General features: G+C 45.5%; 1 protein-coding gene across 1 annotated transcript in view; it reads left to right on the top strand.

Moving 5' to 3' along the window:
• Positions 1–2,159, top strand: part of OBSCN (obscurin, cytoskeletal calmodulin and titin-interacting RhoGEF) — a 233,575-nt gene extending 231,416 nt beyond the window's left edge. The window contains exon 95 of the mRNA XM_018558648.1: positions 743–2,159. Within this exon, the coding sequence (XP_018414150.1) occupies positions 743–2,129 (1,387 nt within the window). The 3' untranslated portion in view covers positions 2,130–2,159. The remainder of the gene's footprint in view (positions 1–742) is intronic.
• Positions 2,160–17,621: the final 15,462 nt, after the last annotated feature.

Here is a 17,621-nt window from a genome sequence, read left to right as displayed (position 1 = left end):
GGAGGCTTGTGCTGATGGGGAGGCGGCGTCAACCCCGGGGGGGTGGGGTGCTGATGGTGACGATCGGCCGTCAGTACGGGTGGGTGAGGGGGGCGTCGTTGCTGTTTTGCCTAGGGCAGCAGCATTTGTAAATACACCGCTGGGTTTATCCCACTTTAAGTGAATTTTCCTTTTGAATTATTATTGAAAAGTTTGCCTTGAAGTAATTGTTGCAGAGACACACTTATCTTAAAAGAATTATGTAGAATAGAACAAATTGTCTAGCCTATGCGATCGATGTTCCCCCTGAGAACAGTTGGGTGGCGCGCATCTGCCTGCTCTGATTTTTTTCTGTCCAACTTTAAAATAAATCTGTAGCTCTCTGTGTAACTGCACCTCAGATCCAGAGGTATAGGGAGATAAAAATTTTAAGGACGCAACCTAAAATAAAAGGATCATAGAAGAGTATGGAGAAGGCAGGAGAAGTGAACAATCTAGGCCAAAGTAGCTGATTTGGAAATATTCTCCAATTCAGCTATGTTGTCCTAGATTGTTCACTTCTCCTGCCTTCTCCATACTCTTCACCCTTCTGTGAATAGCCCACCCTCAGCACAATTAAAAGCTTTAAATTAACCTACTCCTAACGTATTTGTGCATGATTCAGCTTGGCCCAGCAAAGGAAACTTACCCAACTAACCTGGCTTGTGTCACTCAAATATTGTCTGTATGCCTATATTAATTTAAACATTTACGTCGTTAATAGAGAGGAAACTATAACAACAGTGGTGAAAAGTCCAAGGATGAGAAGAAGGGTGACACCTGGAATGTCTCCATCACGCCGAGTCTCTGGTCAGTCTCCAGTAAGAGCCCCTAGGTCAGAGGCCTCTACCCCAGAGCCCTTCTCTTTTCAAAGAGGCAAGACATCCGTCTACAGATCCGAGGCAGAAACCCGAAAGACAGTGGTGCCCACTCTCTTCATAACAGAGCCAGAAGATGACCGAGGGGCAACCGCCAGATTAGAAGAGCAAACATCCAGCAGATGGGTCGAGGTTGAAGAAACTATTGAATTCCAAGTGAAAAAATCTCCCAAACCACCCCGAAAAAGAGGAACTTCACCAGCAAAGCCTGAGAAGGATGAAAGGGGGTCAAAGAAATATACTCAGTATAGCTCGCGATCAAGGGGTTTCCCTGGCAATGACCCAAATACAAACAACTCTAACAATAAGCTGGTGGAGGAAGCCAAGGCATCCTACAGCTTTTCCGAGGTTGATATGGAGTATGACCTTTCTGAAGAAGCAGAGGACGAGGTTGAAGAACAGCTAAGTTCACATTATGCAGCAGAGGAGGAAGATGTTGAAATTTTAGACAGCACAGTCTCACATGAGTCAGAACTTCCTACATTTGAAAGAGAATGTGTGGAATTTAAAATCTTTGAGAAGGATGAAACAAAAGCCTCACCTGTGAATCTTGGTACTGTAAAAGACATAGAACAGGCAGCTGTTGAAGAAGAAGCACATGATTCAGACCAAACAATATCATTGGACGTTGAAGATGTCATCGTGGAAGAGCCTGAAGAGCAAGATAACGAAGAGCTAAAAAGCAGAGATCAAAAAATTCTGACTCGTGACGGTAAAGTTCTAACATTAGAAGATCTTGAGGATTACGTTCCGGGTCAAGGAGAGACTTACGGATGTGATGAAAATGTTTCAAACATCACCGAGGACACGCCATGCGAGATCTCAGTCTTGCAGACTGAAATCAACGAGCCAACTGTTGGCAAGCCCGTGTTGCTGAACGTAGGTAGGCCTGTTGTAGCGAAACAAAGGCAAAGTTTCTTCAGCAACATGAAAGAAGGAATTGGAAGCATGTTCATGACTGGCTCAAGAATGGGTAGGATGAATGTGATGGGATCCTCAAATGTTTCTTACCGTATGAACCAAACCAGCAGTACTGGGGCAAGTGCCAGTTCTTCACCAACTGGTCTGTCAACATTCAACATCAAGCCTTCTTTCTGTACCGAGGTTCAACGCTCTGCAGACAATGGCCAACCGAGCTTCAAGACAGAAGTTTCGACAAGAACCCTGAGTTACGGAACACTTGGAGAAACTGTAATGCTACACATAAGCAAAAAAGATTCTTCTCAAAGCTAAACCATTGATGATATGAGGGGGAGATTAAAAAAAAAAAAAAAAAGAGAGAGAGAGAGAAGTTCAGACCAGTAATGAAATGAAGAATAAAATCAGGGCGGATGAACTTTTCCAGTCTTAATGGGAACACTTAAAACTTAGATTTTAAATAAATCAGATAAACCTGAAGTGCCATTCCATGCAGAAATGATGGTGGTCTATCAATAAGAACTTAGACAACACGACAACTCCATTGGTTTGACTCTCCTCCTTGTATAGACTTTTACGGTAACTTTGTGATCTTTGTACGTAAGGAGAATCACGATCTTTTTTCTTACGACGGTCTAACATGTTTTATTCAAGTATTCTGTCTAAAATGAATATTATGTTTACATTGGTACATCAAACCCGTTGACGATGGCAGATGACAAAAGTGCTTTGGATGCTGCCAAGAACGTAGCTTGATATGAATTAAAATGTAAGGGGGAAAAAAACCTGTTATCTTGGACTGTTGCCATAAAAACACATGGATTGCTTTTGGAGTAATTAGATTGCTCCGCAATAACTGAAATATGTCGGAATACATAACACTTGAGTGTCATTGATGGATCTTATAGGATGTCCTTGCCGAAGTAGGACACGATCTCATTAGATAAAAAAAAGATCTCAAGTGAATTTATAATCTTGACATTGAGGAAGTGTGGTGGTATTTTGTCACGTCGAAGGCCATTTGTAACTAGGTCATACCGTTTGCCCTCTGCATGTTCCCAGACTGTAATGCAAAGCTATTGATGGAAGAGCGACCGTCTCTAACTTGCTCAATGGAATAAAGCATTGAGAGCGCAGCCTGGGAACATAGAGTTCAAATTCCTCCTCCCAGGAGAAATATGACTTTGTTAAGATGAGCTAAGTGATACTGTTAGGTTTGTTTAATGTAGATTGAATTATTCTTGCTGCTGAATCTCTAAGCGTGAATTGAAACTTGTGATCTAGCTGTTATTTATTAACTTCTTAAGCCCTGCCGTGGAAGGTGTTCAATTAAACATTGACCTCTTTGGATGATTGATATGACAAAAATGTCCAAATAATAAAAAAAAAATAATGGTGGAGAACCAAATCGCATCTATTTTGCTTGTGTGGATTTTTTTTTTCTTGTAAGATCAACTGATGAGCTTAAAGGGTAATTCCACTTTTGTTGAGAAAAAAAAAAAGTCAATCCTCTCCGGGTCATCTGTGTACACAAACATTGTTGTAATTTCCTACCTGTTTCTCTTCAGAAGAAATAGCTGTTTGTTGCACCATGCCCTTTCCAAACTGATCCCTGTATGGCACGGTTTGAGTTACTTATGGACTTTCTGTGTTGTAATGAGGAAAGATGCAGTGTCGGCATCCCTTTAGTAGTAATTAAACCTTAGGGGGTGTCTTACCAAAAATGAAATATTAATTCCAAAGAATGCCAAAAATTATACTTGTAACTTAGTGCAGACATCTGGGGAAATCACAGATGCAGGAATTGACATTTTTGGGGGGTTTTTCCGCACACAGTTGGTTACCATTGTGCATTTTAATATTTTTGACAGATTTAGAACATCACAGCAGCTACAGTTTTAAATAGAAAGGTCATTTTTAATACATTAAATTACAAAATGGTTTGTGTAGCAATTATATACTGTGTAAATATACAGTATATTAGGGATGCGCCGATACTAGTGTTGGTATCGGTGGCGATACCGAGTATTTGGGTGAGTACTCGCCCAAATGCTCTGATACTTACCTCCGATACCAGAACTTCTGGTCAGAGGGAGATCTCCTTCTGACCAGCAGTGCCGAGGGAGCATGGAGCTGGCTTCCTTTCCAATTAGGAAGCCGGGCGGTGGGTTATGACCCGCCTCCTGGCTTCCTGATTGGCTAGGAAGCCAGCTTCATGTGTTGCTAAGCAGCCTGACTTCCTAAACAATCAGGAAGCTGGGCGGCACATGAAGACCAACCTCCTGGCTTCCTGATTGGTCAGAAACAAGCGAAGTCGGCTTCCTAGCCAATCAGGAAGCCGGGAGGCAGGTCATAACTCGCATCCCGGTTTCCTGATTTGGCAGGAAGCACACTCTGCCTAGAAACAAGTGAAGCCGGCTTTCTAGCCAATCAAGAAGTCTGTAGGCGGGTCATGACGTGCTGCCTGGCTTCCTGATTGGTCAGGAAGCCAGGCAGCCTCTGAAGTCGGTGTTCTTTCGCTGGAACACCGGCTTCACAGGCAATCAGGAAGTCGGACGACTATCAGCAAGTACCTTAAGAAAAATATCGGTACCGTACTTGATACCGAAAAACTGGTATCGGTGCATCCCTAATATATATATATATGCTATATTCACATTTTTAAGATTGTTTTCATTTACATGCTTTTAAAGTGGAGTTTAAAGGGCCATTGTCACAAAAAATATAGGATTCTGATCAAATTATTCAATAAAGCAACTCTGTTGCTAGTTAAGAGTTTAAAACTCTTAACTAGTTCCTTCTGCCATCCCTTATGTCACTAATGGACACAGTAGTGCTGTAGTGGTTTGTGAAAAGTCCCCTCCCATAACAGGCCATGAGGGAGCGGGCATTTAACCGACCCGGAAGTGTATTTGTCTCCACATAACCTCATCATAACAGAAGCCACCAACTGTCCCTTCCGTTCAATTCAAGTCTATGTCTGTCATGTCTGAGCACATTTCCCTAATTTTTATTCCTTTAAAAACACTACAAGTACAGAAAGAAATACATGTCGATGTGCCAGAAATCCAGCGAGCTTCTAACTTTTTCTTTGGGCTGACAACACGGTGCTCATTCTTCACCAAAAATCCCAAGCAGCATTGCCCACTGGACTACAAAACTCATCCTATACCCCGTTCCTCTCTGTCTTCTTCTGAGGTCATACACTGATTTATTTCCAGGAAAAAATGCTGCCTTGACTCTCAAGAGTCTGCCCACACACCTTGTGTAGGGCGAAGGCTCTTGGGAGATGTCGTTTTGGGGATGGGCCTACATCAGTAGGAACTGACCTCCCAGCAGCAACACTTGCATGAAATGTACAAGCCCGGTGATGATGTGACAGAAAATAATAAAAACAGTTTTTTGCTACAATAACAAGGTAACAGAAGAAAATAACATACATGGGGACATATTCTAGAGGTGGAGAGGGAGGTTTGGGCATAAACTTGGGTCATGCTTGGAAAAGCATTTAAGATCTTATTGGCCTATTTTTGGTCCCCGAATAATAAGACCCGTCAACTGTGCAGGAATCCCATACAGCCTTGGAAAGGAAAGTGGGAACCCTATGCACTACCTTCCCATTGCTGGTCAGTGGAGACTCCCAATTGATCCATTTGGACCAATCCCCCACTGGGTTACCAGCACTGCTGAGCATCCTTGAAGCTTCCAAACTTTGGAGCCGTTTACATTGCATTGAGGTGCATTAGGACTCATGCACGTGGGCTTATGGAAATACTAAAAGGGTTACTCACATAAGGGTGAAGAGTTTGGAGAAGGGAACAATCTCTGACAACATAGCCGATTTGGAAAAATTCTCCAATTCAGCTCACAGTCCAGTTCAGCTATGTTGTCCTAGATTGTTCCCTTCTCCTGCCTTATCCAAACTCCTCCCCCTTTTGTGAATAGCCCTGTAAATGTGAAATGAAGGGTCTTCCTGGCAGAGACTGACAGATCCTGTGTAAGATGTCTGTATGCTGTATTCATGTAACGTTTGCGTGAATTTTACATGTGTACAAGCATAGAGCGTCAATGCAGCCTATTGACCGACATGTTAATATCAACATACAGTATATGGCACCTGCACCACTGATTATACACTATAGATGTTTACATGTTGGCCCTCAATGAGTCAATCATCGGTGAAGGCGCATGCTCAGAATGATTGGTCTTCAGTAATTCATGAACGACTGCCCAAGGTCATTCTGCAGTTGTGCGACCACCAATGAAGGACTCATTCAGGGTCAACATGTGTCATGTGTCCCTAAAGGTTCTCATTCATCCAGGTCATGGTATATCTGTAATAAATAAATCAAAGCAGCTAGACTTGCTGTATTTTTCTTGAAGATGTGTCGCTGGTCATCCGACTTGCTTTCTCAATTCAGAATTCAAGGGGATATTTAACAGTCCGAAAGGGAACAAATAAGAGAAGTTCATTGTAAGAGTCTACATACATTCCAAGCTGTACCATCCTGGTTATCGCTTCTGAACGTACTCTGCTGAGCCTCAGAAGATTGATGCAACAAGTGTCCAGTTGGTGCCATTACCTTTCTTGTTGTTGTAGCCTTCCAAGCCCATTCTCTTGTCTATGGTAATGCATATTTTTGGGCCTTGATAACCTTGGCTGTATCCATATACTGTGCCTCAATGAATGCAACCCAGATAGTCAGTATGCTCTAGGACTGAGCCTTATGTATGGAGAAAAGTAAAGCAAATGGGCTTTCAAGTTCACCAGTGCCTTAGGCCCCGTTCACACTGAGCGATTTATCGTGCGATTTTTGCAGCGATACCGCTCATATTTCCACGCGATATCAATATCGCTTGAAGCTTGTCGCTCCTACATGACCCTTTTTTCGAACGATTTCGAGCGATATTGCTCCTGATTGCATACAGCCCAATAGGAAAAAGTTGCGCGATGTCGCGCGACAAGTCGCTTAATATCGCTCGTCGCGCAATATCGCTCAAAATCGCGCGATTTTCATGTCGCTCAGTGTGAATGGGGCCTAAAGCTGTATGCCTGGCCATGGGCAGAGTAGGCAAGGGGTCTGCATTTGAGCTCTGATTTCTATGATTGATCTAAGGGCACATATACATTAAAGTCTGTCTATACCAACCTAAAGATGGTTTAGGACTAGGATAAGCCTCTTTTAGGTGTTAGCACCCAGTCAATTAAAGGGGGACTTACATGGCAAGTGAACACAGATGATCCTATTATGCCCAGCTTTAGGTCTCTGCACTATTGTCTCACCACCTTCGAGTACCGGCTCCATACAGATCTGTCCTCACCAACCAAAATACTCCACCTGAGAAGAGGTGAGCACCCAAAGCCTGCCAGAGAAAGTAATAAGGTAATTATTAACCTTATGCCTTTACCCCTAGACCAAACGAGCATTTAACCCTTGAAGGGAAGGGAGGGTATTTTTTATTTTTAGTCACATGGGTAGTAAAAGGACACTTTTCCATCAAGTTTAACACTCAAAAAAATCCTAATGTCACTGGTCTCTAGCGAATGGATAGGCTGCATTCTCAGTGATGTCACCGGTCTCTAGTAAATGGATAGGCTGCACTCTCAGTGATGTCATCGGTCTCTAGTGAATGGACAGCCTACATTCTCAGTGATGTCACCGGTCTCTAGTGAATGGATAGGCTGCACTCTCAGTGATGTCACCGGTCTCTAGTGAATGGATAGGCTGCATTCTCAGTGATGTCACTGGTCTCTAGGGAATAGATAGGCTGCATGCTCAGTGATGTCACCGGTCTCTAGTGAATAGATAGGCTACATTCTCAGTGATCAGTATCAAATGTCTGGTTGTTGGGTTCAGACACATCCAGACAAAAGACTACAACACTATAAAGTACATTGTACAATTCACAGTATCTGGCCCCTGGATATCATGTATGCCATTAACTTTTTTCACATCTGTAGGAGGAGTTTTGGATGAATTTATAAGGACTTCTCTGCAACGTGCAAACCAAGAGATTAGACAGGTTCTCCAGAAGCTTGACTCTGGCACTGGCCTACCTGTGACTGCAGAGCTCACTCCAGAGGTCACTCGGAAGGAAGTGGATCAACAGTTACAGGAGACGATAAGATCAATGGACATGTTCAGAGATGCCAACACCCAGACCCCAGAGGACATCCTGCAAGGTACGTTAAGTAGGAAGAGAGACACTAAAGGGGAAGTATACAATGTTCCAAGACACAAATTATTCTTTAATATCTTTGTACAAAAAATTACCATAATAGATATAATATCTTTGTAAGCTTTGTAGAAAAGTCCATCAAAAGAATGAAGCCAGGGACCTCAGCCAAAACATTGCTTTCATTTTGGATAGAGTTAAAAAGTGTCAGAACCTTTGTTGGGTGCAATACACTATATTACCATAAGTATTGGGATGCCGGCCTTTACACGCACATGAACTTTAATGGCATCCCAGTCTTAGTCCGTAGGGTTTAATATTGGGTTGGCTCCGCCCTTTGCAGCTATAACAGCTTCAACTCTTCTGGGAAGGCGTCCACAAGGTTTAGGAGTGTGTCTATGGGAATGTTGGACCATTTGTGAGGTCAGGTACTGATGTTGGAGGAGAAGGCCGGGCTCGCAGTCTCTGCTCTAATTCATCCCAAGGGTATTCTATGGGGTTGAGGTCAGGACTCTGTGCGGCCAGTCAAGTTCCTCCACCCCAAACTCCCTCATCCATGTCTTTATGGACCTTGCTTTGTGCACTGGTGCGCAGTCATGTTGGAACAGGAAGGGTCCGTCCTCAAACTGATCCCACAAAGTTGGGAGCAAGAAATTGTCCAAAATGTCTTGGTATGCTGATGCCTTAAGAGTTCCCTTCACTGGAACTAAGGGGCCAAGTCCAACCCCTGAAAAACAACCCCACACCCCATAACCCCCCCTCTACCAAACTTTACACTTGGCACAATGCAGTCAGGCAAGTACCGTTCTCCTGGCAACCGCCAAACCCAGACACGTCCATCGGATTGCCAGACAGAGAAGCGTAATTGGTCACTCCATAGAACACCTCCCCTTCTCTAGAGTCCAGTGGCGGCGTGCTTTACCCTACAGCATCCCACGCTTTGCATTGCACTTGGTGATGTAAGGCTTGGATGCAGCTGCTCGGCCATGGAAACCCATTCCATGAAGCTCTCTACGCACTGTTGTTGCGCCAATCTGAAGGCCACACCAAGTTTGGAGGTCTGTGGCTATTGACTCTGCGGACAGTTGGCGACTTCTGCTCACTGTGCGCTTCAGCATGCGCTGACCCCGCTCTGTCATGTGACGTGGCCTACCATTTCGTGGCTGAGTTGCTGTTGTTCCCAGTTGCTTCCACTTTGTTATAATCCCAGTAACAGGTGACCGCGGAATATTTAGTAGCCAGGAAATGTCACGGAATCCAATGATTTGGAGGGGGAGGGGCCCAATACTTTTGGTAATACAGTGTATGTCTATCTGCATCCCCATGGATAAGATTTCCTCCAACTTCCTATCCTGGTGACACTACCTGTGGAAAATCTCACAGACAGCAATACAAACCCCGTTAGGGGTTCTAACCCTTCAACAAATCAACACTCCAAGGTCAAATGATAAAGCTATTCACTTTAAAGTAGATCTACGTTTTCTGCGTTTTTCATTATGTGGATCTGTGCTTCCTTCAAGTCTATCAGCATTAATCAGTATGGTAATGGCGGTGACTTTTTTTAGGTTCAGGTGAGAGAAAAGTGGAGCCCTGTGTGAATGAGGCTGTTGAAGTAACTCCTGATGTCTGCTGCTCGGAAACACAAACCGATGAGGAGAAGATTATTCCAATCAGGTAATGACACTCAGTCACCTGGCAGAGCTTCGCAATAAGGAAATTGAGGTGTATATAAGGCATCAGACACATGAATAAGTGGGTCTGTGTGCAATGACAGTATGTGCACTGACTCCGAGTTCCGAATATTTGTGTATGATGTGCTAACATATTACTCATTTATAAATGGAATACATCACTGCTTGCCCCAAAGGTGCTAACAATTAAGACTGGGCATACACCTTACAACCATCGCAAGACCTTTGTCTTGCGATGGTTGTAAGGTACTTAAAAAAACGTACGATCTGCCTATCTTGCATAGGCAGATCGTACTTCCGATGATCGCAAGCCACGCCCCCTGAGGGGCGGGCTTCCGATGACCGCAATGCCGAACGGGCAGGTGTGTACGGACATGCCACAAGCCCGCCGAACATCGTACGATGCTCGGCGGGTTTTCGAACATGTCCGATTATCACACCTTATGATAATCGTACGATCGCGGGTTTTCTCGCGATTATCGTACGATTATCGTAAGGTGTGTGGGGACCTTAAGACTGGCTTCACTCCTATGAATTGCTCCTACTATGCATGTAGGGATGCAAATGGAACCCCAATACACAAATACAGTAGGTAGCAATGCACATGCAGCACATCACCCTACAAGGCACATGGCATGCATTGTACAGCGCTGCCTTATAAAAATGCTGCAAAGTTATTTTTCTTCTATTGCTGTGCATTGGCAGCCCATTTTAGATGGATGGACTGCTTTAATGACACTCCTCTTCAAGTGCAAAATACTGTACCACAATGAGTGGTAATGCACAGCAATGGAACAACAGAGTGTGGAGAGACCTTAAATATTCTGCTCGCCATAGTCACAAAACCCACTCCTACACCAAAGCCCATATCACAACAGAAGCCGGTTAAATAGTCAAACCACATAAAACAGAAACTTAGCAGGGTGCTGAGAGAGTAATTTGGAACTTTATTCTGTCTTACGGGGTTTCTATTGGTGAGCTCTCTGTGTTCCCTGGTCTGCACCCCTACTGTACCCATTATGAGGAATTCTGACATCCCTGTGCTGAGTTCCCGGGTTTTTCACAGCTTCTGTGCCCATTATGAGGGGTTCCCACCATCCCTGTGCTTAGTTCCTGGGCTGTGCAGATGGGCTCTGCAGGGTCACTCTCAGGTGGGTCCTGTGTCCAGCGCGTCACTAAGCCCTGCGTCCACACCTGCTGTGCCCATTATGAGGGGCTCCCACCATCCTTGCTCACTTCTAGGTCTGCATATCTACTGTGCCAATTATTTATGGATTTTGACCATCCTTGTGCTGAGTTCCTGTTATTGCACACCTACTGTGCCCATTTTAAGAGGTTCCCACCACCCTTGTGCTGAATTCCCACGTCGGCCCACCTGCTCTGCCCATTATAAATGGTTCCCCCATGTGGCACAGAGAACTGGTCTCCTAAAGTCCACTAGGAAACCAATATTTCCGGGAGTGTTGATCTCCAGGGTCTCCCGCAGCTCTCATTGGTTCTTTCTACTGAGCTACACTTCTGATTCACACTTGTATCACACAACCAGAGCATTTCCCATGGACTTTCATGCAGAGATAATGGAAATGTCAACAACTGTGAATTGCCATTTGCAAAAATCTCTGGCATGATATGCTTGTATGACCCTGCCTATAGGAGAGTACCACATCACCATAATATACAGTAGTCATGTTAGGACAAGGGGAGGAACCAGTGAGAGCTGTGGGGGACAATGGAGATGAACCCTCTCAGAAGTGTTGGTTTAACTCGGACTTTGGGGGAACAGTTCTCTGCAACAAAGCAGTGCTGAGTGGCGTGGGTGACCGTAGAGGAGTAATCAGACTCTTCTCTCAGGTATGTGCTTTCCAGAAGCATTTTATTACATGACTGGGTCCCTTTAAATACTGCCTTCTCCCACTCATCCGCTTGCAGATCTGACACTCCCACTATCAGCCTGATTGCAGACGGCACGTGGTGGTAACAGTATAAAGAAAGATGGCTTTATTAAAATATATGATTAGGTGACTTTTAAAGGCATTCGTAAGTGACCTAAAGACATTCTATTTGATTTACAGGGCAGCCATCAGGGGGGTACGGCCGATACTCATGTAAGGGCCCCGGCAGCCTGGGGGGCCTGCCCGGGTAACTTACATGACTATCGGCCGACGATGAAGGGCAAGGAGGCGGAGGCCTGGCCCTAGCAGCGCAGGGCCCCAGCATTGTCGCTCCAGCGGCTTTGAGACAAGCTAGGGCCCCATCAGCGACACTGCTCGTCTGATGTCAGACTGGCCGGAAGTGATGTCACGTTAGTGACGTGACGTCACTTCTGGCCGGTCCGGCGGCAGACGAGGCCATGTGTGTAGGTAAGAGGAGCTAGGAAGGAAGGAAAGGAGGGAGGGGAGGGATGCAGCCCTGACCAGCCCACCTGAGACCCCTTCAGAGCCCACCATAGACAGTTTCAGATGGGCTGTGCAGCATCTATGGTGGGCTCTGCAGGGTCACTCTCAGGTGGGTCCTGTATCCAGCGCGTCACTAAGCCCTGCGTCCAGCACGTCACTAAGCCCTGCGTCCAGCGGCGCGGGGGGGGGCGGCCTAAAGCCGTGTAAGGGGCCCCAAAATTTCTGATGGCTGCCCTGTTGATATATTACACATATAGAATTGCAGGGAGCTTCCTCTTGTTATAGGCAGATAGATCTGAGAATGTGTTGCCAGCAATGAAAAAGTCATAAGACACATCGCTGTCATTCACCTTCCTTTCATGAGCTCCTCTGCCGAATGTGGGAAGAACAAGACAATTACCTGCCTGTCACAAGCAAGCGTAGGACTTCATTCGGGGATTCCAAATGGAAAATGCATTTCCTACGAGGGACCGTCACCAAGCTTCAAAATCTAAATAGAAACTTCTGTGTAGCATCTAATACCGGAGCAGTTTAAATCTCTCTATTATTATTATTATTATTATTAGGGCTGGGGAAATGTATAACGTGCTGGATTAGTGTAATCCTAGTTCATTTTATTACTTCATTGCTGTGCTGTATGTGTATAGGCCAATATAGTTGGATCTTTATGTGCGTTATAATTAATCGATTAATCGATAAAAAAATTTTTTATTAATCGAACACGAATATTTGAATCATTACCTGCCCTAATTATTATTATTATTATACAGGATTTATATAGCGCCAACAGTGTGCGCAGCGCTTTACAATATAAGGAAGACATTACAATACAATTCAAGACAAGATGGTGAGGAGGGCCCCGCCCCTGAGGGCTTACAGTCTAAAAGGGAGGGGGAAGTGATACATGAGGTGGTAGCTGTGTGGGGATGAATTGTTTGAGAGCGTAATGGTTGAGTGGTTAGGTTGAGGTGGGATAGGCTTACCTGAAGAGATGAGATGCATAAAGGCAGTCAAGGTGGCAGATAGACGGACAGGTTGGGTTAAAGAGTTCCAGAGGATGGGAGAGACGCTAGAGAAGACCTGGAGGCGAGCATGGGAGGAGTTGACGAGGGAGCTGGAAAGCAGGAGGTCTTTTGAAAGAGCGGAGTGGACGGTTAGGATGATACTTTAAGACAAGGTTGAAGATATAGCCGGGGGCAGAGTTGTGGATGGATTTATAAGTGATTGTTAATATTTTGAATGTTATCCTTTGGGCTATTGGAAGCCAGTGGAGGGATTGACAGAGGGAGGTTGCAGACAGGTTGGTTAGGTGGATGAGTCTAGCAGCTGCATTAATGATAGACTGAAGGGGGAGGAGCCTGTGTAGAGGTCGGCCAATGAGGAGGGAGTTGCAATAGTCAAGATGAGATATAATAAGTGAGTGGATGAGTTAGGGCAAGGGAGTTGTTCAAGCAATGCACATTATTATTATTATTATACAGGATTTATATAGTGCCAACAGTTTGCGCAGCACTTTACAATATAAGGAGGACATTAGAATCACAATACAATTCAAGACAAGATGGTAAGGAGGGCCCTGCCCCTGAGGGCTTACAATCTAAAAGGGAGGTGGGAAGTGATACATGAGGAGGTTGCTGTGAGGGGATGAATTGTTTGAGTACGTGATGGTTCAGTGGTTAGGTTGAGGTGGGATAGGCTTCCCTGAAGAGATGAGTCTTTAGGGAATGCCTAAAGGCAGTCAAGGTGGGAGATAGAGGGACAGATTGGGGTAAAGAGTTCCAGAGGATGGGAGAGACTCTAGAGAAGTCCTGGAGGCGAGTATGGGAGGAGTTGACAAGGGAGCTGGAAAGCAGGAGGTCTTAAGATGAGCGGAGGGGACGGTTAGGGTCACACTTTGAGACCAGGTTGGAGATATATACGGGGGCAGAGTTGTGGATGGCTTTGAATTTTATCCTTTGGGCGAGTGGAAGCCAGTGGAGGGATTGACAGAGGGAGGTTGCAGACAGGTTGGTTAGGTGGATGAGTCTAGCAGCTGCATTAATGATAGACTGAAGGGGGAGGAGCCTGTGTAGAGGTCGGCCAATGAGGAGGGAGTTGCAATAGTCAAGATGAGATATAATAAGTGAGTGGATGAGTAATTTAATATAAACTCAATTTAAACCAGTATCAATATATGAGCTTATATCCCAGTATGAACCATTATAACGTGTCCATACCCACCATGATGTAACATCATAGGATTTTAGTGACCATCAGCAAGACTAGGATCTGCTCTTGACCAAGCTGGGCTGCTGCTATAGTTTATATATAGTTTATAGTCAGGGACAAGTTTCACAGAGAAGGGTAAATTATAAACCTTGCAGCATGAAATTATAACTCATTTGGAAGGTAAAATAGTTCCCAGTTATGTACATGATTAAGCCATATTGATTAACTGCAGTGGGAATGCAGAATGGAAGTCACTGACTAGGGTAAGCTGTCTAGTAAGGCTGGGCACACACCTTACAACCCTCGCAAGACTTTTGTCTTGCGAGGGTTGTAAGGTAATTAAAAAAGCGTACGATCTGCCCATCTTGAACAGGCAGATCGTACTTGCGATGATCACAAGCCGCGCCCCCCAGAGGGGCGGGCTTCCGATGACCGAAATGCCTAACGGGCAGTGTGCGCTTGCGCACACCGGCCCGTCCGGCTTTTATCTTACGAACATGATACACACCTGCCGAACATCGTACGATTCTCGGCGGGGTTTTCGAACATGTTCGTAAGGTAAAAGTCGTGCGACCTTACAGTAGCAGAGGTCGCACGGCTTCCACACACCTTATGATAATCGTACGATTGCGGGATTTCCCACGATTATCGCAAGGTGTGTGGGCACCTTAAAGGAGAACTATGAGGGGGGTGATTTCCACTCACCTCATAGTTCCTAGCCGACCTGTGACAATGAGACTGTCACAGGTCGGCTCAGTAGATCGGGAGGTGAGCGAACACATACCGGCGTTCGCTCACCTCTCGATCCTGTCACGACTCTCTGCCGTGACAGGGGGAGGGGCTGGATTCCCCTCTCCCCGCTCCCATCTGCCAGAGCTGACTGGCGGATAGATAGGCAGAGCCAGCTGTCACTCACGCAGCTGGGCGGATCCCGTCATCTAAGTCGGGATCCGCTCCAGGTGCGGCGTCTCAGTATACCGCGAGCTGTAGCTCCCTATATACTGAGCTTAGGGTAACGGGAGGACGCTAGTTTGTGTCCTCCTGTTACCCTAAGGAGAACTATGGGGAAAAACACTGACCCCATAGTTCTCCTTTAAGATTGGCTGGTTAAGCAGATATATAAATTCTCTGACACATAAAACACTTCACATATTTGTATTTTATTATACTTAGTTGTTTGTGAGCAACAGATGGATTCTGGTTTGCCGGGTCAGAGGAATTTAAGAAGCTTACGTAATATTTCAGCAGCTTAAACAGGTTTTCTGCACGGGCTCAGCTACTGATGTTTCATATTTTATTATGTTTAATATGTTTATTAATACTATTATCATTGTTATTTTCCTTTACTTTAAAGGAGAACTATGAGGTTAAGTCTTTTCCCCATAGTTCTCCTTAGGGTAAAGGGAGGACACAAACTAGCGTCCTCCCGTCACCCTAGGCTCAGTATATAGGGAGCTGCTGCTCGCGGTATACTGAGACGCCGCAGCTGAAGCGGATTCCGACAATTATGTCTGGATCCGCCCAGCTGCGTGACTGACAGCTGGCTCTGCCTATCTAGAGGCAGAGCCAGCTGTACCCGCCCCCTCCCCCGTCCGTTCCGCCAGTCAGTGCTGGCGGGTCGGTGCGGGGAGGGGGGAATCCAGCCCCTCCCCTGTCAAGGCAGAGAGCCGTGACAGGATCAAGAGGTGAGCGAACGCCGGTATGTGTTCGCTCACCTCCCGATCTACTGAGCCGACCTGTGACAGTATCATTGTCACAGGTCGGCTAGAACTATGAGGGGAGTGAAAAGCACTCACCTCATAGTTCTCCTTTAAAGCTCCAACATTTTATGGAGCAAAGAACAATAAATAATAAAGGAATCATAAGTGCAAACTTCATAAGCAACAATTACAAACACATGAAAGAGGAAGAAAAGAGGGCTCTACGGAGATTCCAGTCCAATGTGTGGGGACCCTAGATACAAAAAAATAGAAGGGAGATGGCAGTGGCTGGAAGTCATGATAATTGCGCACATTTGATATTATAAGGAAGGGAGATGGCAGTAATTGGAGATGATGGGAATTGAGTACAATATATACAACAAGGAAAGGAGATGCCAGTAGATGAAGGTGATGACATGTCACAAGGGGGGTGCGGCCCGCCCCCGGGTGACACCATTGGAGGGGTGACACCAGAATGACTGACAGTCATTTTGGTGTCACCCCCCTCTGAAAAGTTGGGCACTCGGTCATGGATCAATAAGATCGCCAAGCATGCGCGATGTGGTCATCGCGCACGCGCATGGTAACATCACGCGCATGCGTGGTGGTGTCACGGTGGGGTGTCACCCGGTAACTGCTCCGGGTGACCCCCCGGCCTTGGGACGCCCTGTACTAGATAGAACAAGGAAGGGAGATGGCAGTGGATAGAGATGATGGTAGGTGGGTACACTGGATACAGTAGGGAAGGTAGATATCTGTAGATGGAGGTGATGGTAGGTGGGTACACTAGATACAATGGAGAAGAGAGGTGACAGTGGATGAGATGACGGTAGGTGGGTACACTAGATACAATAGGGAAGGTAGATATCTGTAGATGGAGGTAACGGTAGTTGAGTACACTAGATCTAATGGAGAAGGGAGATAGCAGTGGATTGGGGGTGATGGTAAGTAGGTAGGTACACTAGTTACAATAGGGAAGAGAGAAGCAGTGGGTAGAGAATGAGATGATGGTAGGTAGATACACTAGATACAATAGGGAAGAGAGAAGCAACGGATGGGCGGATGGAAGTGATTGTAGGTGGGCACAGTAGATACAAAAGGGAAGGGAGATGGCACTGGTTAGAGATGAAAGTAGGTGAGGACACTAGATACAATAGGGAAGGTAGATATCAGCAGATGGAGGTAAGGGTAGTTGAGTACACCAAATCTAATGGAGAAGAGAGTAGCAGTGGATAGAGGTGATGGTAGGTAGGTAGGTACACTAGGTGCAATAGAGAAGAGAGTAGCAGTGGATAGAGGTGATGGTAGGTAGGTAGGTACACTAGGTGCAATAGAGAAGAGAGTAGCAGTGGATAGAGGTGATGGTAGGTAGGTAGGTACACTAGGTGCAATAGAGAAGAGAGTAGCAGTGGGTGGTGCTGATGGTAGGTAGGTACACTAGATACAATAGAGAAGAGAGTAGCAGTGGATAGAGCTGATGGCAGTTGGGTGCATGAGAAATGATAGAGGGGAAGACTGGTAACCATTTTTAAAGAGATGGGTTTCTGTAACTGTTAGAAATGTCTGTATGATAGGACACGGAAGACAATTGCAATGATTGGGGGGAATCCTCAGACAAACATTGCATGTGATGGG

The sequence above is a fragment of the Nanorana parkeri genome, unplaced genomic scaffold (assembly GCF_000935625.1).
Source record: "Nanorana parkeri isolate BGI_ZX_2015 unplaced genomic scaffold, ASM93562v1 scaffold351, whole genome shotgun sequence".
In the NCBI taxonomy this organism is placed as follows: Eukaryota; Metazoa; Chordata; class Amphibia; order Anura; family Dicroglossidae; genus Nanorana; species Nanorana parkeri.
The sequence above is the reverse complement of the archived record's forward strand: the minus strand, read 5'-3'. Positions and strand labels throughout refer to the sequence as shown.